This window comes from Natrix helvetica, assembly GCF_964273705.1.
Source record: "Natrix helvetica genome assembly, chromosome: 1".
Classification (NCBI taxonomy): domain Eukaryota; kingdom Metazoa; phylum Chordata; class Lepidosauria; order Squamata; family Natricidae; genus Natrix; species Natrix helvetica.
In genome coordinates, this window is record NC_138548.1 from 317,044,541 (window position 1) to 317,072,436 (window position 27,896).

General features: G+C 38.1%; 1 protein-coding gene across 1 annotated transcript in view; it reads left to right on the forward strand.

Annotated features, from left to right (window-relative positions):
• The window catches only part of LOC309399587 (uncharacterized protein C3orf20), a gene marked incomplete at its 5' end in the record, with an annotated part of 97,638 nt that overhangs the window by 45,333 nt on the left and 24,409 nt on the right, over positions 1 to 27,896 (forward strand). Inside the window, 3 exons of the mRNA XM_081967553.1 lie at positions 3,395 to 3,707; positions 5,261 to 5,368; positions 26,441 to 26,583. Coding sequence (XP_081823679.1) covers positions 3,395 to 3,707; positions 5,261 to 5,368; positions 26,441 to 26,583 — 564 coding nt within the window. The remainder of the gene's footprint in view (positions 1 to 3,394; positions 3,708 to 5,260; positions 5,369 to 26,440; positions 26,584 to 27,896) is intronic.

The window sequence follows — 27,896 nt, forward strand, 5'->3', positions numbered from 1 at the left end:
TATCTATTCACTGGACATTGAAGAAATCTTCCAATTCTGATCTGATTGCATATGTTATGGGAAAGGAATATCTTTTTATCCTTTGAAGCAAAAATTGAGAGCAGCAACATATCTTGGACTGGTCTTAAGCTTGTAATGTATAAGTAGACAAATTCAAAAGAGGATAAGAACTCCAAATTAGATAGATCAGATCAATGAAAATAAAAAGAAACTACAAATACTAGTATAGAATTTTACAAACTATTTTCTTAGGACCACATACAACCCTTGGACTTTACAGCAAGTCATTAATAGCAATAGCAGTTAGACTTATAAACTGCTTCACAGTGCTTTACAGTCCTCTCTAAGCAGTTTACAGAGTCAGCATATTGCCCCCAACAATCTGGATCCTCATTTTACCAACCTCAGAAGGATGGAAGGCTGAGTCAAACTTGAGCCTGGTGAGATTGGAACTGGCAAATTGCAAGCAGCTGGCAGTCAGCAGAAATAGCCTGCAGTACTGCACTCTAACCACTGCACCATCGCGGCTCTTAATTACTTTAGATTCATCTGCCTTTTCTCTGGCAGCTTCTCACATTGAATTAAAAATGGAAAGACAGAAAAGACTGTTCAGAAAAATAAAAAGTGGTCTCATTCAGTTTAGCTCTGGAGTCATTGTGAATTGGCAAGCAGTCCAAAATAAATTACTCCTAAGAGACTGTGACCCTCAGCAAAGGGGGTGGGGGTGGGAAAAGTATTAAATGACTGGAATAAGTAATAGGCAGAGTTGTGGCTTAGGATAAGAGTAGATAAGAGTGAATCTGTTGTGGTTGTTGTCTTCTGGGTTTCAGTGAACCTTTTCACTAATGGCATCCTAATTATAGGGCATTTTCTCCCTAGAAATGCCTCATATAATTTTTATTTCCCTTTTGTAAGCCCAAAAGCTGCTTGACAGTTCTAAGATATTGCTTTAATGTGGTAGCTTTTAGTTCATTTATATGCATACGTGTGTCTCAGTAAGAGCATAAGTTTTGTTTTTTTAGCTATGACTATTTTTGTAACTACTGGAGTGGTATGGTTGAAGCATAAATATGTTTTATGCTACACTTTATAATAAATATGCCCTGGATGGTTACAATAATTTAATACTATAAAAATAAACTCATAGTGAAAACTTAAACATAATATGACCTATCTATTACCTATCGCTGATAATTATCACTATAAAATTTGACTTGGATTAGTGAGTGGTAGAACTATTTTTATATCCAATCATTTCATAACTGCTTGGGGTCTATATTAGATTCCGAAAAGTAATAAGGCTAGTATATAAAATATGAGCAATACAAGCACTGATAAAAGTAAAGCAATTTTTAAAAACCTCTAAAATAGCTTAATATTAAAAAAATATCGGGAAAAGGGAAAGCTTTGTCTGATGTTGATTCCTGGGCAGAATATTTCAAAGACAGATCATGCCTTGTCTGTCAGCCATGACTGCACTCATTCAATATGGGCATCACAGTAAAATATCCAAAGTTATTGTAGTACTTCAAAGGATACAAGCCAAACATTTAGGGCTTGAAACATTAATACCATCATTTTGAAAACAGTTTGGCAGCAAGCACATATGGAAAATATGGGTTGCATATGCTCATATCATATTCAGTAGTCCTAGCTATTTAATAACCTGAAATTTGATTCCAGTAGAAAAGAAATTTGATTGACTGAGTCTGAACCAGGAGTGGGTTCCTGCCAGTCCTAACCTCTTCTATAGAAGAGGTTCCACAAATCTATCATGTCGTTTAGAACTGGTTCCAGCTCCCCCCCCCGTCAGCACCACGCTTGCCCCGCCTGCCGCTCACTGATTGGCTGGGTCACCAATCGCCCCACCCACCTCTAAGAATCCTATCTAAACCTTAAAGTCTTAAAGCTGTCAGGTTTAAACATCCCTGGGGTTTTTTTCTAAAGGGTTAGGGGTGAAAGGGTCTTGTAACTTGACAGCTTTAAGACTTGCACACTTCAATGCCAGAGTTCCTGAGCCAACATGACTGGAGGATTCTGGAAATTGAAGTCCACAAGTCTTAAAGCTGTCAAGTTTGAACACCCCTGGGGTTTTTTTTCTAAAGGGTTAGGGGTGCAAGGGTCTTGTAATTGATAGCTTTAAGACTTGCGTGCTTCAAATGCCAGAGTTTCTGAGCCAACATTTTGGTTGCTAAGCACGAGCATTGTTAAGTGAGTTCCACCACATTTTACAAGTTGGCCACACCCGCCCAGTCACATGACTGCCAAGCCACTTCTACACGGTCACATGGCTGGCAAGCCACTCCCACATGGTCACATGGCTGGCAAGCCACTCCCACAAAGCAGGCCACACCTACAGAAGACGTTCTAAATTTTTTTGAAACCCACCACTGGTCTGAACCCACTGATATATTTTGGTCTATTTTCAAAGGCAACCCTCCATTATAGTACAGGTAGTCCTCAACTTACTACCATAATTGAGCCTGGAATTATGGTCAAACGTCAATCCAGTCATTGAGGAAGTCACCACATGGCCATGGCCAATTCTATGCCTTATTTTGTGGCAGTCATGAAATGAATTTATTATTAAGGAATCCATTGTTTCCAATGGGCATTTTTTGTCACAAACTGAAAGTAAACTGTGGTTTCCGACCAAAAAAAACATTGTAAATTGTGGTCATGTGATTGGAAGGTGTGGCAAATGACTGCAAATGCAGACAGGTTGCCAAGCATCCAAATGTGATCATGTGACCATGCAGCAGGGAGGCTTGGCCATCAGAATCTCAAATCTAGGTAATATAGTAAGTATGAAGTCTGTTATACTTTTGATTAGTCATAAGTCAAGAACTACCTGTACATCGAAACATTGTAGCAAAGCTAGTCTTTTACAGGCATTTTGTGAAATGGCAGGATTCTTTCGCCTGATTTTTTCCCTAATTTTTTTCCTAAAACAAATGCACAGAACAAATGCCCCAGTATCTTCTCTATATAAGCTTCAATGTCCCTTTCTTTTGTTATAATTCCCACTTGACTACGTAAATCCCACTTAACAAGCCAGATAAACATTGTAAAGAAAATACCAGAAGAGGTAACAAGAATGGTAGATGTCTTATTGACAGTAGTTGGGGGTCTAATTTGAAGCTAAAAAAATCAGGGTCCAAGTAAGATTTGAGTAGAGTCTAGATACCAACTGCTTTTCATTTGCTGTGTTCCAAATATACCTCTAATACAGATTAATACTTTGAATAGAGAATTCAAAGTGTATTGAAAAATGCACACAGCATTGACATGAATGCTTTCCAGGTCTTGTGCTTCAAATATTATCTACCTGTTTAATTTTCCATTCCTTTTTTCTCATTCTTTTCTTTCTAACCTCTTCGCTTGCTTCACACAGAGCCAAAGAAGAGAGTCCAGATGTAAGCCCTACCCTTGAACCGTGGGCAGTTTTTCCTATGGACTGTCCAATTGTGCTGCGCAAAGTTTTGACCAAAACTAGTGACGGTTTAGGTTGCAAATGTGTAGTAAAAATCCCATTAATTACGGATTTGGAATTTGAAAAGTTTATCACTGCTCCAAGACACCCTCAACAAGTCATTGTGATATGTGTGTTGTCACCACAAAAACATTCCTTCTCTCCTTTCTTTGAGTGGTCTGTTGAACAGCTGTACATAAAGATGCAGCATGGCCGTCCCTCACCTTGTATTCAGGTAAACTAAATGTTGATGCTTTGTACATGGGTTTTCCCAAAGCAGGTTCATACTTCTTAGCTAGATAATCACTATTTCTATTTTGTGGAGCTGAAATAGTAATTTAAGAGTAGCATGCCAATAAGGGAGTTCATTGATCATAGAATTTGGCTCAGGCTTATTATTTTGTGTTTCAAAAAAGAATTAGAAGCAGCCTATTTATTTATTTAATCAAATTTACACGATTAGTTTTTCGTTAGTAGAGAATTTTGTTTTCTTTTAACTCCTGTAAGATGGACAGTGGGAGGAGGAAAAGATTCAAAAATAAAATAAATGTGATAAAGAAGTCTCTCCCATCTGAATTCAACCCAGATTGAGGCCATTTGTGTGTACAATAAAGTAAAACAAGAATAAATGAAAGGATTAGCTGTTTATACATACACAATATAAGCCAGAGCTTAACAATAAGCTCCCACAGCCATGACATAAATTATCTTGGAATAAATGTTCATAATATTGCATTGTAAATTATGAAAGATTACTAAATCACAGAATTTTATTTTATTTCCATAATTTATTCATAAAAAATCTGATTAGTTGTCAGTTTATGAAAAAAGGAATATACACTCCTCCACTGAATCCATTTTCTCATTTGGTTTTTTTCCCCACAAAACAAATTGGTGGGATTTGTTGTAAATTATATATTATAAATATCTGTTATCACTGTTAATTAAAGTAGAATTGCCTTAGCAGATCAAGGCAAGAATTATTTTCTCCACCATTTTTTTCTGACAGTGGCCATTTTGCTGACTCTTGTTTGAACTCAGGATCTTGGGATTTATATTTGTTCTGAATATCAAAGTTTAATTTAGCTGTTATGATCATTAAACAGTTATAGATGTCTCCCCAGAGAATTTCATCATCCTCTTAAAATATATTAACATAACAAAAATATTATATTTTAAGGGCAGATGAGATAATTATCTCCAGTTACTCTTTATGTTTATTTCAGACATCTGACCTCAGCTTCTGTTTTTTTAGAGGAAAAATGATGGGTTATCTGGGATTTTAATTGTATCCATGTTTTGGTTTTGTATTTTGGGGGTTCTTTTTCCATAGCTTTAACTTTTGTTCTGGCAACCAGTTTTAGCTACCATCTTAATTTCTCACATAGGAATACAGTGAAAAAAGGATTCGGTATCCGTAATAGAAAAATAGAGGGTCTCTGAAGTGAGTGTCTATGCTGCCTTTGTCTTCTTGTGAGACTGGTTGGAATATACAACCTGCAGATAAAAAGCTGCATGCAGACATTGGTCTATCATATGGACTTTGGATTTGACAAACCATCCGCTTCCACCAGTTTTGGGCTCTGACCATGCACACAGCCAGAATGTAAAAGGTGATGGAGACAGAAAAATAAGTCTCCCACCTGTAATCAGAAAGAGCTTTAGCAATATCCAATTCACCCTGTCTGCATAGTGAAGCATTGTTTCTCCATTTGAGAAAAAAATGCTTATGAGATAAGCGCACAGGACATTTCCATAAAATGATATAATAATTTACTGCCTTTACAGAGCAAGCATGATTCCTACCGTTTCCTGAAATATGATCTAGAGAATCCACTGAATAAAACGCCTCCCCTTCTGGTGCAGAAACACGGTGTCGTTCCTGGAATGGTGGTGGCAAGTATCTGATAGGTTTCTTGCAATGCCTATTGACCTTTTCATTTCATTTCATTCTTTCCTAATAATGCATTGAGGCCATTTTCCATAACCTGGTACTCTCCAGATAACCTTATAATCCACAACTGCATGTGCTGATCAGAAGATATGAGCGTTGAGAGTCTAAAGCATTGAGAAAGTACCATGCATTCTGCGAATGGACAGTGATAGAAACAGCCAAGTATATTTCTTTAACTTTAAAATGTACTGTCTTGACTTGGATATTTGTCCCCTTTCTGGCAGCTTGAATCAACCAGGTGAGCAATGATGAGGTTTACAGGTGGCAGAGATTTCTTTAAACCTGTCCACTCTTGAGAGCCACAGTTTAAGAAGCAAAACTTGAGATTGCAGCTCGGAGCAGATGCGAGTGATATTAATATGCTTAATTGACTGACCTTCTGGCCAAGTTTTTGCTAATAGAGTCTGGGCTTATCTAAATGCTTCTGACTATTATGTCACAGGTGCAACAAGGGTGTAGAAATAATTCCGCTGTACTGTTCTTATTACTGCCAAGTAGGCTCAAAGCAACAAACAGCACCTTGACTGCTTTCTTAAATGGTAAAAAAGAATTCTTCTGGGATGTTTTTTTAGACTTCCTGGTCTAGTTTTCAGAGATTTTCTGGTATCCTATCGGGCAAGTATTAACCAGGCTCAATCCTGGTTCAGCTCTTGAAAGTTCCTATCTAGACAAAGTCAGTCAGGTGCTGGACTCTCTTGCTGGGGCAGACACTAATTGCATTTCTGACAATAGTCTGCAATACTTCTTTTGTTATAAAGAAAACACCTGGAGAATCGTAGTTAACTTTGGCAACAAGGGGTTGGTGAGTATGAAGAAGTTTCCCTTTATTCTTTTACTCCAAAGTCTCAACAAAACTTCTCTGATGTTGCAATTAACATTTAAAGAGGTCATGTTTTTTGTGATTAAATTAAAAAAAACAATTCCATATGATGATACATTTGCCTCACTGATTCAACAGGATTGTTAACCTGGTATATCCCAAAGGTGCTTTTTCAGGAGGCAACTGGAGTTTCTTGTTTTTTCTTTTGAAGACGTTTCACTTCTCATCAGTGGTGGCTTCCGGATTCCGTTGCAACCAGTATGGTTGCAACGGGGCCCAGCGTCCTTCACATGAACATGCACAGCATATGCACACATGCATGCAGCACACACATGCATCTTACCCTCCAGTGATGCCTCGCGACACTCCAGCTGCTCAGTGGAGCGTTGTTTAGGCACTGTATACGCCATGTGCGGAAGCGCCGAAGACTTTAAAGACAGGTAAGGATGACGGGCAGGCGGGTGGGCCCTGCGGAGCACCGTGCCGGAACTGTATCTGGTGCTCCGGGCAGGCACCGGTATGCCCGTACCGGGGCGTACCGCCTGCAACCCACCACTGCTTCTCATCCAAGAAGCTTCTTCAGCTTTTAAAGCTCTAACCATCTTAGAGCTGAACAAGCTTCTTGGATGAGAAACAAAACATCTTAAGAAAAAACAAGGAAGTCCAGTTGGTTCCTGAAAAAGCACCTTTAGGACAACCATGACCTGGATGACTGAGAATCTCTACAGACTTTTAACTAGGTTTATAATAACATTCACACATAAGTTGTGAAAGATTTGACTTATTTAATTGCCTTTTTAAGAAAAGACTTAATTCTCAGTCTCTTTCTGATTTAATCTATTTATCTGATCTGTGAAATTAACATCCTGATCTCAGTTTAAACCACAGGAAAATGGAAACATCAAGAAAAGGTCTTCTTCATATATATAAACATGCAGTAAGTGAATGTCGGAGATTGGAATCCTATTCACTGCCCCAAATCTCATGCCATGTGCCAAAATCACACAATTGTGCTTAATAATAGAGGGTTCTAGTTAAGCCTGGAGTACATTAAACTTATTTTAGGGTCTTTGGCACACAAAGGGAGTTATTCATTGTTCAAGTTCATTGACAGAGGCACCTACTCAGATAAAACAGAGACTTCTAGTGAATACAGTCTTTTTGTGTTCCAGTACTGCTTTTTTATTACCTGTGAAGGGTCTGGAAGGGTAATGCCTCGGATGGGCATATTTAGCATTTCTAAGGATTCTGCTGCTGTAGAAACATCATTTTCCTTTTAGCATATCAGAAGCTATTGGGTACCACTTGGTATTGAAATATTATGAGTAAAATACAGCTGATATTTGTGAAAATGAGGAAAGGGTTTGTATTCCTTGAAAGAACTGTTACATAGGGTCAAGCTATTTTCCAAAGTACCCGAAGGCCAGACAAGGAATAATGGATGGAAATTGAACAAGGAGAGATTCAACCTAGAAATAAGGAGACATTTTCTGACAGAACAAACAACCAATGGAACATCTTGCCTTTGCAAGTTGTGGGAGCTTCATCACAGAAGGCTTTCAAGAAGAGATTGGACTGCCCTCTGTCAGAAATGGTGTAGGGTCTCCTGCTTGGGCGGGGGTGGGGGTTGGACTAGATTACCTACAAGCTTCCTTCCAACTATGTTAATCTGTTTCTGTTTACTTTAGCAAAATAACAACAACCCTCACATCTATTTGGAAAGAAACTAATAGATCAAATTATGAAATGTACAGATGGATTTCACTTTCAGAATTAAATATTGCAAAGATTATCTTAAAATAACATCTAGACCTATGAAGGTCATTATTAATCAGCTCCTTTTTAAATCCACATTTATCCAGTTTACCTTATGGAAGTTTAGTGGGTAACTTTCCCTAACACTTATTATTTTTGATGTAAGTTTTAGCTCTTAACTTTTTAATGAATAATTAAACACATATTTTTATTACTATTATTTTACATCTTACATTTTTTTCACTCCCAAGATATGTTTTTGAAAGCAGCTTTCAGAAATTTATGCTTTCTAGGCTTTTTTTTACACCTTTTTTTCTAGCGAGAATTTTACTAAGAAAGAAAAACAAATGCTACTGGATCCATTCAGTGCTGTGGCTGCCCAATATACATTAGAGCTCATTCTGCCAGTCCTTAAAGATCTGCTTCCATAGAATTTCATGGTGGGTTACTTTTACATTTCTATTGACAGTGTTATTTTTCAGCTTTTTCATAGATGCCTGTAGTCCCATTTCCCAATTTAATTTAGTTAGCTTTTAATTCCCTTGAATTTTCAGCTGCAACATCTTTTTTAGAGTTCAGCCTATTTCTTTACAAGACCCCCACCACGAACACTGACAGGCAAGTCACCAGAATATAAACTGACAGCGAACTGCACTCCTTACTAGCACTGATGATATTACCTAGTTAAGGTAATGAAATGTCTGCAAGAAAACAAGCAACCTCAGGGAGCACTAAGGACCCCTTCTTTACATATCTTCTTTGAAATATGTGACTTGACTTTTAAGTAAATATCATTAACTTAAATTCAGCCATAATAGTGTATGTGACAGGGACAATTAATAATGTGGAGGTCAGGCTAGCAACACAAGGTTCTATATTATCTTTCATGGTTTTTAGTGAAAATATCTTTCTGAAGATGTGAGAGTGAAGGACTTTTCTTGTCTGGTAAGTGTAGTCTTGATATGAAAATAGCATGTATGAAATGTTTGAGATGGCCATTTAGGTGTGGAGAAAAATCCAGGCTGGGATATGACATAGATTAGCAAGGACATCTAACATCCAGTTGTTCAACAATAGTAGACTTGCTGCTGAAATTAAAATACCATGGGAGTACCTGGAGTAGTTTTGTCTGTGAAAGGATAAAAATCTTTGGGAATCGTAATTTATTTCTTTATTATGTTTTCTGGCAGTCTACCATAAAACAAAATAGAATTAACAAATCTGAACTGCCCAATCATATTCAAAATATTGCATATAACCATTGCTTATGGTTATAATTAGCATTAACTGGAAAAAAAAGTCACTTCAAAAACTTACTGAGTGTATCATGGACTTAAATTTGTCCATCCTGCATCAAAAAATAGCAAAAGCAGTTACTGGTAATATCTTTATCCATAAATTAAGTACACAAAGTCAATTGCCAACCATAGTACACAGCAACAAATTAATTATGGCAGATTAATTAATTTCTGTTCACTATATATCAATAGGGATACCGGCAAGCTAGCCAGCTTCTGAAAGGTTGCCTTGCTGGCTCTAGCAGACTTTAGCATTTAGAGAATAATAAATCATTCTGCTGAAAACTACACAAGTATCCTACAAGGTGATCAAAATAATGATGCAGTGTCTGGTTTGAGAGCAAAACTGCTGCACAGAGGGATTTTCAAATGATCCTGAACTGAGCAAAGTTAGCTGCAAACTCAAGGTTCATCAGTGCTGATTTTGCAAAAGTCAAGACATCTGTCCCTTGATGTTAACCAATGATTGCTTGTTCAGCCATTGAAACACAGGGTCTTCTGTTCAGGCTGTTGGAATAGCCACTAGCAGGCAATAGTAATCATTCAAACTTAGAAGAACAATTCAGCTTTCTACAGTGGGCAAAATTAACTAACAGCCTGCATGCTTACATGGAAATAATAACTCCAGGTAATGTGTTGAGGAGATGCTCCTAGTTAAAATTGCTTTGGACTGAAAGTTTAAAGTGCTTTTCCATGAATTAAAATGTAGTTATTTATTATGTAAACACACAGAGACACATGCATATTATAAATCCTAGAATTTTTCTTCTGCTAATGTCATAAAATCCTTAATGTTAAACAATATTAAACCCAAATCATAGTTAAACTCTTTTAAAAATGAGTTATAAAGTTACAACCTGCTTACACAAAAGCAGAATTTAAACAATTTGGAGATACAATACAATACAATAGTAGAGTTGGAAGGGACCTTGGAGGTCTTCTAGTCCAACCCCCTACCTAGGCAGGAAACCCTATACCGTTTCAGACAAATAGCTATCCAACATCTTAAAGACTTCCAGTGTTGGGGCATTCACAACTTCTGGAGGCAAGCTGTTCCACTGATTAATTGTTCTCACTGTCAGGAAATTTCTCCTCAGTTCTAAGTTGCTTCTCTCCTTGATTAGTTTCCACCCATTGTTTCTTGTTCTACCCTCAGGTGCCCTGGAGAATAGCTTGACTCCCACTTCTTTGTGGCAACCCCTGAGATATTGGAACACTGCTATCATGTCTCCCCTAGTCCTTCTTTCTCTTAAGCTAAACATACCCAGTTCCTGCAACCGTTCTTCATATGTTTTAGTCTCTAGTCCCCTAATCATCTTTGTTGCTCTTCTCTGCACTCTTTCTAGAGTCTCCACATCTTTTTTACATCGTGGTGACCAGAACTGAATGCAGTATTCCAAGTGTGGCCTTACCAAGGCATTATAAAGTGGTATTAACACTTCACGTGATCTTGATTCTATCCCTCTGTTGATGCAGCCTAGGACTGTGTTGGCTTTTTTGGCAGCTGCTGCACACTGCTGGCTCATATTTAAATGGTTGTCCACTAGGACTCCAAGATCCCTTTCACAGTTACTACTACTGAGCAAGGTACCACCTATACTGTACCTGTGCATTCCATTTTTGTTGCCTAAATGTAGAACCTTACTCTTTTCACCATTGAATTTCATTTTGTTAGATAGTGCCCAATACACACACACACACACACACACACACACACACACACACACACACACAAGATGATTTAGGAAAGTGGTGCTAAGACCAATTGTCTTATCTCTCCAAAAGTTATGGTTACCAGAAGGCACTTTCTTTTCAATCTTCCTTTATTTTAGGTGGGGGAAATGAGGGAAACGTAGGAGCAGGAGAAAGAAGGGATGTTGGTTCTCAAGAAGATAGTGCCAATGTTCAAGTTTCTCAAGATCCTTCTGTATCTTAAGCCTATCTTCTGGAGTGTTGGCTATTCCTGCCAGCTTGGTGTCATCTGCAAATTTGATGAGTTCCCCATTTATTCCCTCATCCAAATCATTGATGAAGATGTTGAAGAGTACTGGGCCTAAAACAGAGCCTTGGGGTACTCCACTGCATACTTCCCTCCATGTAGATGCAGTTCCATTGAGGACTACACGTTGAGTGCGGTTGGTCAGCCAGTTACGAATCCATCTGGTGGTGATGCTGTCTAACCCACATTCTTCTACTTTATCTAGTAGTAGGTTATGGTGTACCTTATCAAAAGCCTTACTGAAGTCCAAGTAAACTATATCGACGGCATTCCTCTGGTCCACTAATTTTGTCACATTATCAAAGAATGCAATATAAGAATGAGATATATCTTCAGTAATAAAAAGTTTGGTAAATATGTCAATTCCTCAAACACAGTTAAGTTGCTTCCTTGTATCATCCCCAGCTGCACCTTTGACAATTCATAAAGTGATTCCAGCAATGTTTTTGGCACAAAAAAAAATCAGTAAGATGAAAATATAATTTCCCTATGGGGTAATCAGGCATTTCAGCTTCCCTTTTCATCCTCTAAATGTCAACTCAAACTCTTTTAAGAGAGAAATCCAAACACATAAAGGTTGACTACAGTAACTTTAATTATGTGTTGTCATGTCAGTGTCAACTGTTAGGGATCACATAGATATATTTTCTCTAGGATGATCTTTCTCCAACTTGGTCCTTTCAGGTCTTCTAACAGTGTAGACATTGCCATTGTAATTGACTCCATCTACCTTGTTGCTGGTTGTCCTCTTCTTTTTTGTCCTTCCATCTTTCTCAGATTTATAGACTTCTCCAAAGAGCTATTAAACATCTTCACTTGCTATCTCCAAAATATGATACCTTGATCCTGGTCATACGTCCCTTGAGTAAAAATTCTGGAGTGATTTCTTCTATTATATATTTGTTTCCTTACCTGTCCAGGTATTGTTAGAAGTATTAGGAACCCTGGGGTCATAGGAACCCTGGGGGCAAGTGACCATGCAATATTGGAATTCAACATTATCCAAACACAAGTAGTAGAACAAAGTCAAACTAGAGTCTTGGACTTTAAGAAAGCTAATTTCAATAAACTTAGAGAGAGCTTGGGAAAAATTCCATGGATGAGAATCCTCGAGGGGAAAACAACTCAAGAAGCTTGGGAAATTTTGAAAAATGAGATTAGAAAAGCCCAGTCTAACACAATACCAATGAAGAAGAAAAACAACAGCTCCCAAAAGAAACCAGCATGGCTGCATAAACAACTATCTGACAAACTGAAAGACAAAAAAAGTAAGTATAAAAAGTGGAAGGAGGGGGACATAACTAAGGCAGAATATCAGCAAATAGCCCGAGCCTGTAAATATGAAGTGAGGAAAGCTAAGGCTCACAATGAAGAAAGGCTTGCCACAAAAGTAAAAATTAACAAAAAAAGCTTCTTCCAACATGTTAAAAACAAGAAAAAAGTTAAGGAAACAATTGGTCCATTGCTAGGAGAAAGTGGCAAGAAGGTGACAAGCAACAGGGAGAAAGCAGAACTATTTAACTCATGTTTTGCATCTGTCTTTACACAAAGGGATAAAACAGTCCAACCTATCAAAAGCAGCACCACAAAATTAGGAACACAAATTGAAATAGGGAAGAAAATGGTAAGTGAGCACCTGTCTACCCTAGATGAGTTCAAATCACCAGGACCGGATGGATTACACCCCAGAGTTCTGAAGGAACTAGCAGACGATATCTCAGAACCACTGAATTATATCTTTCAGAGATCCTGGAACACCGGGGAACTACCAGAGGACTGGAAAAGAGCTGATGTGGTTCCCATCTTCAAAAAAGGGAAAAAATTAGATCCAGGAAACTACAGACCTATCAGCCTAACCTCAATACCAGGAAAGATTCTGGAAAAAATAATCAAGCAACGAATTTGCGAACACCTAGAAGCAAAGAAAGTAATAGCCAAAAGCCAACATGGATTTGTCAAAAACAGATCATGCCAGACTAATCTTATTGCATTCTTTGATAATGTGACAAAATTAGTGGACCAGAGGAATGCCGTTGATATAGTTTACTTGGACTTCAGTAAGGCTTTTGATAAGGTAGACCATAACCTACTACTAGATAAAGTAGAAGAATGTGGGTTAGACAGCATCACCACCAGATGGATTGGTAACTGGCTGACCAACCGCACTCAACGTGTAGTTCTCAATGGAACTGCATCTACATGGAGGGAAGTATGCAGTGGAGTACCCCAAGGCTCTGTTTTAGGCCCAGTACTCTTCAACATCTTCATCAATGATTTGGATGAGGGAATAAATGGGGAACTCATCAAATTTGCAGATGATACCAAGCTGGCAGGAATAGCCAACACTCCAGAAGATAGGCTTAAGATACAGAAGGATCTTGACAAACTTGAACATTGGGCACTATCTAATAAAATGAAATTCAATGGTGAAAAGAGTAAGGTTCTACATTTAGGCAACAAAAACGGAATGCACAGGTACAGTATAGGTGATACCTTACTCAGTAGTAGTAACTGTGAAAGGGATCTTGGAGTCCTAGTGGACAACCATTTAAATATGAGCCAGCAGTGTGCAGCAGCTGCCAAAAAAGCCAACACAGTTCTAGGCTGCATCAACAGAGGGATAGAATCAAGATCACGTGAAGTGTTAATACCACTTTATAATGCCTTGGTAAGGCCACACTTGGAATACTGCATTCAGTTCTGGTCGCCACGATGTAAAAAAGATGTGGAGACTCTAGAAAGAGTGCAGAGAAGAGCAACAAAGATGATTAGGGGACTGGAGACTAAAACATATGAAGAACGGTTGCAGGAACTGGGTATGTTTAGCTTAAGAGAAAGAAGGACTAGGGGAGACATGATAGCATTATTCCAATATCTCAGAGGTTGCCACAAAGAAGAGGGAGTCAAACTATTCTCCAAAGCACCTGAGGGTAGAACAAGAAGCAATGGGTGGAAACTAATCAAGGAGAGAAGCAACTTAGAACTGAGGAGAAATTTCCTGACAGTGAGAACAATTAATCAGTGGAACAGCTTGCCTCCAGAAGTTGTGAATGCCCCAACACTGGAAGTCTTTAAGAAGATGTTGGATAGCTATTTGTCTGAAACGGTATAGGGTTTCCTGCCTAGGCAGGGGGTTGGACTAGAAGACCTCCAAGGTCCCTTCCAACTCTACTATTGTATTGTATTGTATTGTATTGTATTGTATTGTATTGTATTTGTATATGTATATGTATATGTATGTATGTATGTATGTATATATATATATATATATGTATATATATATACATACATACATACATACATATACATATACATATACATATACATATACATATACATATACATATACATATACATATACATATACATATACATATATGCATACATACATACATACATACATACATACATACATACATACATATATATATATATATATATATATATATATATATATATATATATACATACACATACATATATAAAAAAAATTACCAACACCAAAGTTCAAAAACAATAATTTTCTATTCTGCTTCTTCAAATCCAGCTTTCACTTCTATATGGTCATGGGGAATACCATGATCTGCATGATTTGGATTTTTGTAGGTACGGCCACATCCTGGTGTTTGAATATGTTTTCCAAGGCCTTCACTGCTATCTTATCAAGTGTTACTCTATGTCATATATCTGGAGTGCTGGTTCCTTTACTGTTTATAGTGAATTGTAAATACTAAAAGCTATTCACCACTTTAATATTCTCATGATCAATTCTGAGGCTTGTTGCGTATCTGTTTAGATTAGTTGGCCTTCTATATATTTAAATTCAGTCCCATTTTTCACTATGTTCTTTAACTTTCATTACAGAGTTAGCAGCATATTTTCATTTCACAGTAGTGTTATCAGCATAACACAGGTTATTGATTTTTCATCCTCGAGTGTTAAAATCACACTCATCTTCCAATCAAGCATCTCTTAATATAAACTGAGCATAAGGGTTGAATAAATACGGGGAGAGTGTACACCCTTGTCTCATTTCTTTACCCATCCGAGCCAGTCTGTTTTTCTGTGTACCATGCAGACTGTGGTATCCTGGCCTGTTTATAGACCCTGGCCTGCCATTTACGCAAGGACTGTGTGTGCACACTGGCCCATCACTCATGTGGCCCATCTTCCCCTCTTTCCTCCCCAGCCAGGCCTCAAAGGTTGGGGACTGCTGGTATAGTTAAGACTATCACTACAGCAGGGGAAAAAAACCTGATTTTTAAAAATTATTATATACTTTATTCATTAAACATGAAACTCAGCTTGAACATTCAAAAATGCATTACAAATACCATTGACTATTTATTATATACTTTATTCATTAAACATGAAACAGACAACTGAACATTCAAAAAGGCATCACAAATACCAGTGACTGGTGCTAATGGTTGATATGGTTTTCTGCCAGCGTCCTAGGTATCAACCAAGTACCTTAAAATATAAGATGTTCCGAGTAGCGCAGTTTTTTGCAGTTTCACTGGTGTTATTGCAGGAAGCTGAAATTTGTTGATGTATCTTGTAAAATTCTTGGACATGGTACCAAGTGCCCCGATGACAATGAGTATCACTGTTACATGCTTCATCCATAGCCGTGTAGTTTCAATGGCCAGGTCGCGATATTTCATGATTTTTTCTAGTTCTTTTTCTTCGATTCTGACATCTCCAGGAACAGCGCTATCAATAAACTGTACACTTCGGCCCTCTACAACCGTGATATCTGGTGTGTTGTGCTCCAAATGATGATCCATTTGTATTCAAAAGTCCCACAAGATCTTCACCTTCTCATTTTCGTTAACTTTTTCCACTTTATGTTCCCATGACTTTCTGGATACAGGTAAATCATATTTTTTACACAATGACCAGTGGATTAATTTAGCAACTCGGTCATGTCTAGTTTTGTAATCAGTTTGTGCAATTTTGCTTCATTCACATATTAAATGTGAAACAGTTTCGACTTCATTATTGCAAAGTTGGCAGTTTGGGTTGTCAGTGGATTTTTGTATCTTCGTTTCATGGCATTAGTTTGTAGTGCTTGTTCTTGAGCAGCCAGTATTAAACCTTCCGTTTCTTTCTTGATAGTTCCCATCTTAAGCCATGTCCATGTCAAGTTACAATCACATTTTCTTTCAATGTTTTTCAAGTCCATGCAAAGCTTTGGTTTTCCATCTATTTAATCTGTCATCCAACTGTTTTTCCTTATATTCTGCCTTTGTTTCTGTTGTTTTTATGCTGTTCTCCGTTTTCACAGCCTGCAGCAATTTTTCTGTACTTTGGTTCACATAATCATTCAAATTTCGTTTTACTATTGATGATGATGATGATGATGATGATGATGATTATGTAGTTAATCTTTGGTGAGATTCACAGCCTTTGGGGCTGGTTAGTAGCTCAACAGCTCAAGTCCTAACCAAGGACCTAGGAACTGTTAAGGTAACGTCGGAGGATATAAGTTCTTCCAAGTAGGGTGGTTTTTTTGTAGAGTCAGAATGTTCAAGTCAGGTAAATTTAGAATTTTCAAATAGCGAGGTAGCCCTTTAGGTATTGCTCCAAGGGCACCAATTGCAATTGGGACAACACTCGATTTCTTTGTCCACAGTCGCTCAACCTCAATTTGCAAGTCCCGGTATTTTGTGATTTTTTTCCTTGCTGTTTATCTTCAATTCGTGCATCACCAGGTATTGCAATGTCAATGAACCATACTTTTTTCTTTTCAATTATTGTTATGTCAGGTGTGTTGTACGCCAAGTGCCTGTCAGTCTAGATTCTGAAGTCCACAAGATCTTGACTTTCTCATTCTCTAAAACCTTCTCAATCTGATCGTCCCAGTGGTTTTTGCTGTACTCAAATAGAAACTTTTGGCACAATTTCCAGTAAATAATCTTAGCAATGCGGTCATGGTGTTGTAGGTAGTCAGTTTGTGAAATTTTGCTGTGCCTGCTGATCAAGAGGCGACATTTGCTGTTGGTGGTAACATGTTGAATTTTTTCCTTCATGCAGTTTATGGCTAAGGCTTGTTCTTGAGCTTCCAAAATAAAGCCTTCTGTTTCTTTTTTCAGTACTCCTGATCTTAACTAGTTCCAAGTTAGTTTTTGGTCAGTTTTGCCTTCAATACTTTTCAAGTATTGGCCGTGCATAGCTTTGCTTTTCCAATTTTGAGTTTGAGTTTTGAGTTTTATTAAATTTATATACCGCCCCCCTCTCCCCGCAGGGATTCGGGGCGGTGTACAGACAGTACATATAAAACAACAAAGCAGGAACAACAAAACATTAGACAACCAACATAAGCATACGGTCTGTATAATGCCCGAACTCATTTCTAGTTAAAAACAGTCTAAAACCAAATTAAAACCCCAAAATTTACAATATTAAAAAGCCATCCAGGAAGGTCAGTAATAGATTGTACTTATGATTACGATTAGGCTAGGCCGGCTAGCCGGAACAGGTGGGTCTTGAGTTTCTTACGGAAGGAGCGGAGATCAACAGTAGTTCTAATATCAGGGGGGAGTTCGTTCCAGAGGGTTGGGCCCATCACAGAGAAGGCCCTACTCCTGGGCACCGCCCTCCCGCATTGTCTAGCGGAGGGTACCCGGAGGAGACCCTCCCTGTGTGAGCGGATTGGTCGTAGGGATGTATGGGGTAGAATGCGATCTCGCAAATAACTAGGTCCCGAGCCATGAAGCGCTTTCAAGATGACAATCAACACCTTGAAACGCACTCGAAAAGCCACAGGCAGCCAGTGCAGCTCGCGCAGAAGTGGTGTTACATGGGAGTACCTGGTACTCCCCATAATTGTCCGCGCGGCTGCATTCTGAACCAACTGGAGCCTTCGGGTGCATCTCAAGGGGAGCCCCATGTAGAGAGCATTACAGTAATTTTCAGCTCGCTTCTCAATTACTTCTTTCTTATATTCAGCTTTTAACTTAATTGTCTTCAAAAGGCCTCCTTTATTTACTTCCTTAATCATTGGTTCTTCACTTTTCTGGATGTAATCATTCAAGCTGTGTCTTTCTTCTTCCACAGTCTGCTTTACTTGTAGGAGTCCTCGATCACCCTCTGCTTTTGGTCAACATCACTTTTAGGGTGCAAAGCATGATTCATTGTCATAAGCTTCCTTGTTTTTCTGTCCAAATTGTCCAACTCCATTTGGGTCCAGTCAATTATTCCTGCAGAGTATCAAATTACATGTATAGCCGAGTTGTTTATGGCTTTTACGATGTTCCCTCCACTCAATTTGGACTTTTAATATCTTGCGAATTCGTCGAATGTACTTGGCTGAGGTTAATTCCTTGACTTCATTATGCATTAAGTCAGAGGCCTCTAAAATCCCCAAGTACTTGTAGCCTTCTTCTGGTTTTACTGCCATTATTATTATTGTTGTTGTTATTGTTGATATAGTTGTTATTGTTGTTGTTATTATTATTATTATTATTATTAAACTCATGTAAGTTCACAGCTTTACAATTACATCTGAAATCAAGAATTTTTAAAAAAAACATAAGAAAGAGACAGACAGAATAAGGTCCACAGATGAAATATCTTTAGAATATTTTATTGTTCAAAGATATTAGTTTAACTATTGTACCAAGCCCTAATTTAATAGAAGAATCGAAGCCTGGTGAAGCCTGGTTGCATTTCAAATGATATTGGTGTTTCACATTGATGGTATTTCCCAGTTAAGTAATGAAACATCTGCAAGCAAAAACCAAGTTCAGAAAAGATAAAGAATTTCACATTCAACTCTTAAGTTACAGATATTTTCTTTGATCCATTGAATTGCCATGCCACCAAATTCATATTTAAGTAGTGTATTAATCAGAATGTCACTGTTTTGACAAATGCTATTATTCCCACAATCTATGGTACTAAGAAAGTTCCTCATTTAAAAATTGACATAAAAATTGGGAAAGGAGCTGACGCGATCTTGGAGCGCAGAGATCGCAGTCAACACTTTTGCCACTGGACGGTCAATCTGGACCTAAACCGTCCCGAAGAGATGGTGACAGGGAAGAGTATGTCTTGCTGATCTCAGGGACATCGCAAAGTCCCTGATTGATCCAAGAGAAGCTCTTCTAGCTAGCGACAAAAAGTCCAGCCTCAAGCTGCTGAAGTCGGGACAGCTCCACAATGGGAGGAAAGCGGAAAGAGAAAGTGTGTCCATCAGGTGAGGAAATCTTATTTTTATAAAAGACTGCCCCAAAAAGATTCAAGTTAAATTAAATTGGTAAAGAAAAGGAAATAAGCAGCGGAATTAAGCATTATTGGACAGTGTGTTATCTTTTTTTTTTTCTATCAATGGAAGTTTGTGAATATTTTTTACTTTTTACTTTTTAAAGTGAATGTTTCAGATTTTCTTCTTCTATTTTTTTAATCTATGGATTAAATTTTTTCCTTTATTTCTACAATACTGGTTGGGATGGATTTTTTAAAATTTGGTTTCATTTAAGATCTTTATTTCTTCTAAGCCTGAAACATAAAGAAGATTTAAAAGGTAAATAAAAAGGGTAGTAATCTTAGAGGGAAAAGAAGTTACACTGCCACTTGGAGATTGGAGGTTAAGACCTGGAAACATTGCTTTTTCTTTATTCCCCTTTGATCATTTTGACCTTGCACTTCAAAGGCTTCAGCTTGTTTATAAAAAAGAGCATGGACTGTTTATGCAGGTGCTCTCTGGATGCTTGTTGCTAGCTGGAAAGAAGTGATAACAAAGATTTGTTTTTAAACTAGAGTGGCAGGATGTCACGACTTCAAAAAGAAGCCATAACATTACAACAGATTATGTCTGGAATTCAAAAATTATTAGAAACAACAGAGAGAATTGAGAAGAGATTGGAAAATATTTAAAATATAAACTTTAATGTGGCAAAACCTGATGGAAAAATGGAAGATACTCAGCAAATAGAAGATCTTCAGCAAATGGAAAAAGTGGAGACTGGAGTCCTAAAAATCCAGGGGAAAAATGAACAAAGAGGCAAGATAACCGTGGATATTGACAGTGAACTGAGTGTGGTTGGAGATGGAAAGAGAGGAACAAGGAAAGGAAAGATAGATGGAAAGGTGCTTTACTACAGATTTCAAGGTATAGAAGAAGAAAACAGAGAAGAATGGATGGACTTAAGGAAAGAAATTTTGACAAAAACACTACTGATAACCAAAGATAAACTGATTAAGGAAGCTGATGGAAGGTTTCGAGATTTTACAAGATATGTAATAAGCAACAAGCTGCGAAGAGAAGTCCAAACAAATTTGATTAAGGAAATAACCAGAAGACCAATTCCACAAATGGCAAAAGAAATAGCACTACACTATTAATGGAAAGACACAGGTTGAGATATGAAAATTAATAATAAAACACTAGTTAAATTTAGTTAAAACTAGAGCATTACGTTAAAAATGTAGTGATAATGATAAAGTTAGGTAAATAATTGATAATGATAACAATGTATACATACGTATTGGTTTGATAAGAGGAAATTTGGTAAAAAAATTAAATGGTGAAAAAAGGGGAAAAAGTAAGTTAAACTTAGTCAAACTATTGTTAAATAAATGACCGATAATGATAATAATGTAATAATTTGTATTGATAGGATAAAAGGGAAATTGGATATAAATTCTAAACAATGATTAAGAAAAGAGATTTAAAAATTTTGTTATTAAACATAAGTAATTTTTATTTTAAATATGTTATAAAGGTATAATGTGGTTGGATGATATTGAAAATATATAAGGGAATGCCACTATGTGGTTTTGTTTCAAATTTTGGAATGTTTGTTATAAAGGGACGTTAAAACAACTATAGTCATATGAAGGATGAGGTATGATGATAGTAATATATATAAATATATGTGATGTAAAATAGATAATTTGATATGAATCAGAGGTGATGACTGTGGAAGGGATGCATGAAAGTTCTTTGTAACCAATTGACACACTTTCTACAATTTGTAATGGAGGATGATTTTGTTTGTTTTTATTCAAAAATTTAAAAAATGAAAAAAAATGGACACAAAATTAATCTAGTGCAAGATTTAGTCTTGATAAATATACTCTAACGTCTAGTAATCATCGCATTGTTTTAAAAACATTTGTACAGGTGAAACTCGAAAAATTAGAATATCGTGCAAAAGTTCATTTATTTCAGTAATGCAACTTAAAAGGTGAAACTAATATATGAGATAGACTCATTACATGCAAAGCAAGATAGTTCAAGCTGATTATGGCTTATAGCTCATGAAAACCCCAAATCCACAATCTCAGAAAATTAGAATATTACATGCAATCAATAAAACAAGGATTGTACATAGAACAATATCGGACCTCTGAAAAGCATAAGCATGATATGTACTCAGTACTTGGTTTTGGCCCCTTTTGCAGCAATTACTGCCTCAATGTGGCGTGGCATGGAAGCTATCAGCTTGTGGCACTGCTGAGGTGTTATGGAAGATCAGGATAGTTCAATAGTGGCCTTCAGCTCTTCTGCATTGTTCAGTCTCATGTCTCTCATCTTTCTCTTGGCAATACCCCATAGATTCTCTATAGGGTTCAGGTCAGGCGAGTTTGCTGGCCAATCAAGCACAGTAATCCCATGGTCATTGAACCAGGTTTTGGTGCTTTTGGCAGTGTGGGCAGGTGCCAAGTCCTGCTGGAAAATGAAGTCAGCATCCCCATAAAGCTCGTCTGTAGAAGGAAGCATGAAGTGCTCCAAAATCTCCTGGTAGATGGCTGCGTTGACCCCGGACTTAATGAAGCACAGTGGACCAACACCAGCAGATGACATGGCTCCCCAAATCAACACAGACTGTGGAAACTTCACACTGGACTTCAAGCATCTTGCAGTGTGTGCCTCTCCATTCTTCCTCCATACTCTGGGTCCTTGGTTTCCAAAACTGAGCAACAGACCAGGTCTATTTTTCTTTAGCCCAGGTAAGACACTTCTGATGTTGATTGTTATTTAGGAGTGGCTTGACAAAAGGAATATTTAATTTAATTTAATTTATTTGATTTCTAGACCGCCCCCTCTCCCCGAAGAGACTCGGGACGGTGTACAGGTATCGAATTAAAAAACCTTACAAATAGTCATAAATATAGTTAAAAACGAATTAAACGTTAAACCCCTGTACAAATTTATAAAAGTTAAAAACTAAGCCTAAGACCAAAATTTAAAAATACAGGCTGGGGTGGGAGAGCTGGAATTAGGCCAAGCCGGCTAGATTAAATAGGTGGGTTTTGAGCTTCTTACGGAAGGAGCGGAGGTCCGTGGTTGTTCTAATATCAGGGGGAAGGTCATTCCAGAGGGTCGGGCCCATCAGAGAGAAGGCCCTTCCCCTGGGCATCGCCCGCTGGCACAGCCTAGTGGATGGCACCTGGAGGAGTCCCTCTCTGTGTGAGCGAATCAGCCGAAGGGATGTATGGGGCAGGATACGATCCCGCAAATAACTAGGCCCTGTGCCATGGAGCGCTTTGAAGATGATAATCAGCACCTTGAAACGCATCCGAAAAGCTACAGGTAGCCAGTGCAGCCCGCGCAGGAGAGGTGTTACGTGGGAGTATCTAGCGACTCCCGAGACTGCCCGCGCGGCTGCATTCTGAACCAACTGCAGTCTTCGGGTGCATCTCAAGGGGAGCCCCATGTAGAGAGCGTTACAGTAGTCCAGCCGGGACGTCACAAGCGCATGGGTGACTGTGCGAAGGGCATTCCGGTCCAATAGGGGACGCAATTGGCGCACCAGGCGAACCTGGTGAAACGCCCCCCTTGCCACGGCTGTCACATGGTCGTCCATTGACAGCCGGGCATCTAGGAGGACGCCCAAATTGCGTACCCAATCCAATATGACATTTGAAGCTCATGTCCAGGATCCGTCTGTGTGTGGTGGCTCTTGATGCACTGACTCCAGCCTCAGTCCACTCCTTGTGAAAGTCCCCAATACTTCTGAATGGTCTTTTCCTGACAATCCTCTCAAGGCTGCGGTCATCCCTGCTGCTTGTGCACCTTTTTCCCCACACGTTTCCCTTCCACATAACTTTCTATTAATGTGCTTTGATACAGCACTTTGGGAACATCCAACTTCTTTTGCAATTACCCTTTGAGGCTTTCCCTCCTTATGGAGGGTGTCAATGATGGTTTTCTGCACAACTGTCAGGTAAGCAGTCCTTCCCATGATTGTGATTCCTACTGAACCAGACTGAGAGACCCTTTAAAGGCTCAGGAACACTTTGCAGGTGTTATGGCTTAATTAGCTGATTAGAGTGGGGACACTTTGAGCGCAGAATACTGCACCTTTTCACAATATTCTAATTTTCTGAGATTGTGGATTTGGGGTTTTCATGAGCTGTAAGCCATAATCATCACAATTATGACAAATCATGGTTTGAACTATCTTACTTTGCATGTAATGAGTCTGTCTCATATATTAGTTTCACCTTTTAAGTTGCATTACTGAAATAAATGAACTTTTGCATGATATTCTATTTTTTTGAGTTTCACCTGTATAATGATTGTTTTTTTATCTGCTTTATAATTTTCTCAATTCAGATTGGCTTGGATTATTTTTCAAAAAATAGGGTAACTATCTGCCTTCCTCCCATCCTCTAGAATTTCACCCCTTCTCTGTGATTTTTCAAGAATGATACCCACAATTGTATTCATTCAGGATGTTAGAATTCAATTTGTTTTATCCTGGAGTTCTGAATTCATTTCAGGAAATAGCTATTCCTTGACTTCTATGGCTAACAGCAGTGAGAGTTGTAATCTGACAGATGCTGAAGACATCAGACTGGGGGAGGTTGGTTTTGACTAACCATTTACCCAAGATTGAAGGATTGAAGCATTAAAAATGTCAAATACAGGTCAGCCAGCATGCTGGCTAGGAGAATTATAGGAGCTGAAGTCCACACATCTTAATGTTGCGGAATTTTAGAAATGATGCTTTAGAATGCTGAAGTTTAGGTCTGATAGAATCAGTTGTGAAAACGAAAATGTAACTTCCTTCACTTGGGAAAATTATAGATATTACCTTTGGCACTTTAAATGCTGCCTGAACAATCATAGTTTTAATAACATTTTTGAGAGGGATTGTAAAAAGGGTTGGTTTCACAAGTCTTGCAGCTATTTGTCTTTAATATTTATATCTGAAGCCCACTAGAGGGAACTGCTGGCTCTCTGAAGAGAGCCAGCAGTGTCACTGAGCAGTGAAAATAGCCAAGTTCTTTGGCTGCAAAATTCAATCTTTCTTCCTTGTGTGAAATCAACAAGGTGAGCAAGTGGTTGCCAGTTACCCATTTCCAATGAGTCTCCTTATACTCCCCCCCCACGTTTCCCTATAACCTCACCCCTATAGCCCTTTCTCCCTGCTCTCCATCTTGTTTTCCCAAATGTCTCCTACTTTTCTCTCCTTACTTCTGCACCTCCAACCTTTTCCCACTTTATGCCTTCTACTCTCCACTTCATTGTGATGATTCAAATGTGTACCACCCTGTTCCCTGCCTTCCTGGCCAATCGGCTTTTCTACCCTCTCCTTTATTCTGATTTTATGCCTGCCCATTCTTTGAACCTCACTATCTACTCTTTCAATTGCCTTTATCTATTTTGTAGCATTGCATATTATACACGTATTATGCAGATATTCAAGAGACAAAGTAAATACACATGGATGCGGTAGTGACAGGCATACATTACTCTGACTCTGCACAGGAAATCTGAAAGGTCTTTCTTGTGCTGCAATATAACTCTTTCTTTTACCCAATCAGAATCATCTATAAGGCTTTTGCAATGCCCCATAACTCATGCCTTTTCAATTAAAGTAGCCTATTGCCATTCTTTAGGATATATGATTATTTCTGTGATAAATTACTGTAAAATTTTGCTCTACAGGGCAGGAAACTTCCTTTGACAAGTGTCCCTCTGTACAACTTGAATTCTGCTCTCACTGTATCACCACTGTAATTTCCAATAGCATCTCAGAAATGTGTTACAGATGAGGCATTGTAGAAAATTACTGTGTCAGCTAGACTCAGGTTCCCAATACTGCTTAGAATGCTGGGGCAGATTTTTTTTTTAAGACCAGAGGACAGGACAACTATCAGCAAAGGATTCTACTGAATCCCAAATCTCAGCAACACGTCCATGATATGAAGTGTACTATTACATGTGATAACAAGGATGGATAATACAGTAAAACAAAAAACGAGGTATTTTTTCTTATCCTACCAACAATGGTCAGGTGACAAGACAAACTGAACTCTCTATAGTAATAAGAACTTATAATAGGATATGTGTGTATGTATGTATGTATGTATGTATGTATGTATGTATGTATGTATGTATATACAGTATATCTTGTTATTTGTGTATTTCAACTGCATTTTAAAGGCATAGAACTACAGTCCTGGTACAGTCTGCATACCTCGATTAATTGAAAGAGCAATCTTCTACAATAGGATAACTCTTTTCAAAGAATAGTTTTAAGTAGTCAGCATTTGATCCAGTTGCTTGCAAAGTAAAAATAGAGGTGGTTCAAACATATGGAAATCCTGTTTTATATCAGCAACTGATGCTTGGTCTGGTATTGAAATATAAGTTTACAGTCTTATTTTGTTTGTTTATTAGCCGTACTCCACATCTTACATACAACAGACATTGTATAGTTTCACTGAATCACATAACCTGAAAGTAAGTGTTACTGAACTAAATGGAGCTGATTTCTGAATAATCACAATTAGGATTGAATTGATAAAATAAAACCAATATCTTCTTTTAACTAGCGAAGCGAACAGATCATTTTAAAATATAACAGTTAAATTTATTTCTTGAGAATGTTGAGTAGTATTAAAATACTCAGCATTAGTAATATTAAATGACATAAAGGAAGACGCTGTCCACACACACACATACAAACACAGTCCACACACACACACACACACACACACACACACACACACACAGCTGTCAGAGACCTTTATGTCTGAGTGAAAACATTTAAAGCTCCAATACAAAACAGGAAAAGGAAACCATTTGGTCCAAGTCTTCAAACTCAACTTTATTATTATTATTTTTTTTGGTTGCAAAGCATTTTTGTTCCTCTCTTTCCTGTCTGTTTGTCAACAGATGTATGCCGGAGGGAAGCTGCTCTTTGGGAGCTGTGTTTTCAACGGATACAGCTTCAGCAAGAAGGACCTGATGAAACAGATCAACCAAGTTTGCCTTGACTGCAAAAGAGGTCACTTCCTGCCACAGAGCTTCAAATTTAGGTAAAATAGAAAATTGAGGAGGAAAGTAAGAATGGGGAGAGGGAAGGCAATTATCATGCTGAGATGTATGTCTACAACATTAATTTGACAAGAATGCGTTGCAATGAAAGGAATGAAATTCCATAAACTCACTGTGGGGTGAGTGACCAGGAGTAGAGGAGGAGGAGGAGGGGAAATAACAGTAGTAGTAATTTGGTAGCATATTCATTCTTGTTATGGTTAATGGTTTAAAAAATTTGTCTCTGAGCACATTCAGAACTTAATTTATAAGAATATTCCTATTGTTACCTTTTTCATCAGTTAATTTACAATTTTGACAAATCTTTTTCCCAAGCAAACTTCTTGAAGTGATCCCCCTATACTTTTTATATCTACTCTGGCTACCTTTCCCCTTTGCCTAGGGAATAATAATTGCATTCTTATAGTCACATGGCGCAGAAACAATGTCCATATACATTGTTTAACGCACCTGGCTAGAAATCGAACGACTGAGTCCTGCTTTAGCCATGAAAGCCATCTGAGTGACTTGAAACAGTCACTCCCTCTTAGCTCAGCCCACTTCAGAAAGTTCTGGTTGGGGAAAATAGGAGGAGGAAGAAGTGTGGGATATGTTCGCCATCTTGAGTTATTTGTAACAATAATAAGGGTGTTGTGTTAGCATTGATCTCCCTTTCAATACTTAATGTTTCTTTAGGGGTAAATACTTCAAGGGGCGTGGTGGCTCAGTGGCTCAGTGGCTAAGACTCTGAGCTTGTTGATCAGAAAAGTTGCCAGTTCTATAGTTTGAATCCCTAGAACCGCGTAATGGAGTTACTTGTCCCAGCTTCTGCCAACCTAGTAGTTCGGAAGCACGTAAAAATGCAAGTAGAAAAATAGGAAACCACCTTTGGTGTGAAGGTAATGTCGTTCCATGCACCTTTGACGTCTAGTCATGCTGGCCACATGATTACGGAGACATCTTCGGACAGTACTGGCTCTTCGGCTTTGAAACAGAGATGAGCACCGCCCCCTAGAGTAGGGAACGACTAGCACATATGTGTGAGGGGAACCTTTACCTTTACCTTATACTAGACTTAATGGCATTCTTTCTATGCTAAAAACAAACCTTAGTACATTATTAATCAGATGGCAACAAGTGCTGACTGAAACCGCTGTCACTTAGGAATTTGAAGAGTGAGAACTTCATAAAGAGAGGAGCCCCACTGTTTTGTTCCATTCACTCTGAATATAGTGTTGATCTCATATACTGGAAAGTAGGTATTTGTAGGCAGGACATACAGAACTCAGGAAAAAAGTTAGTTTGTGGGCATGAT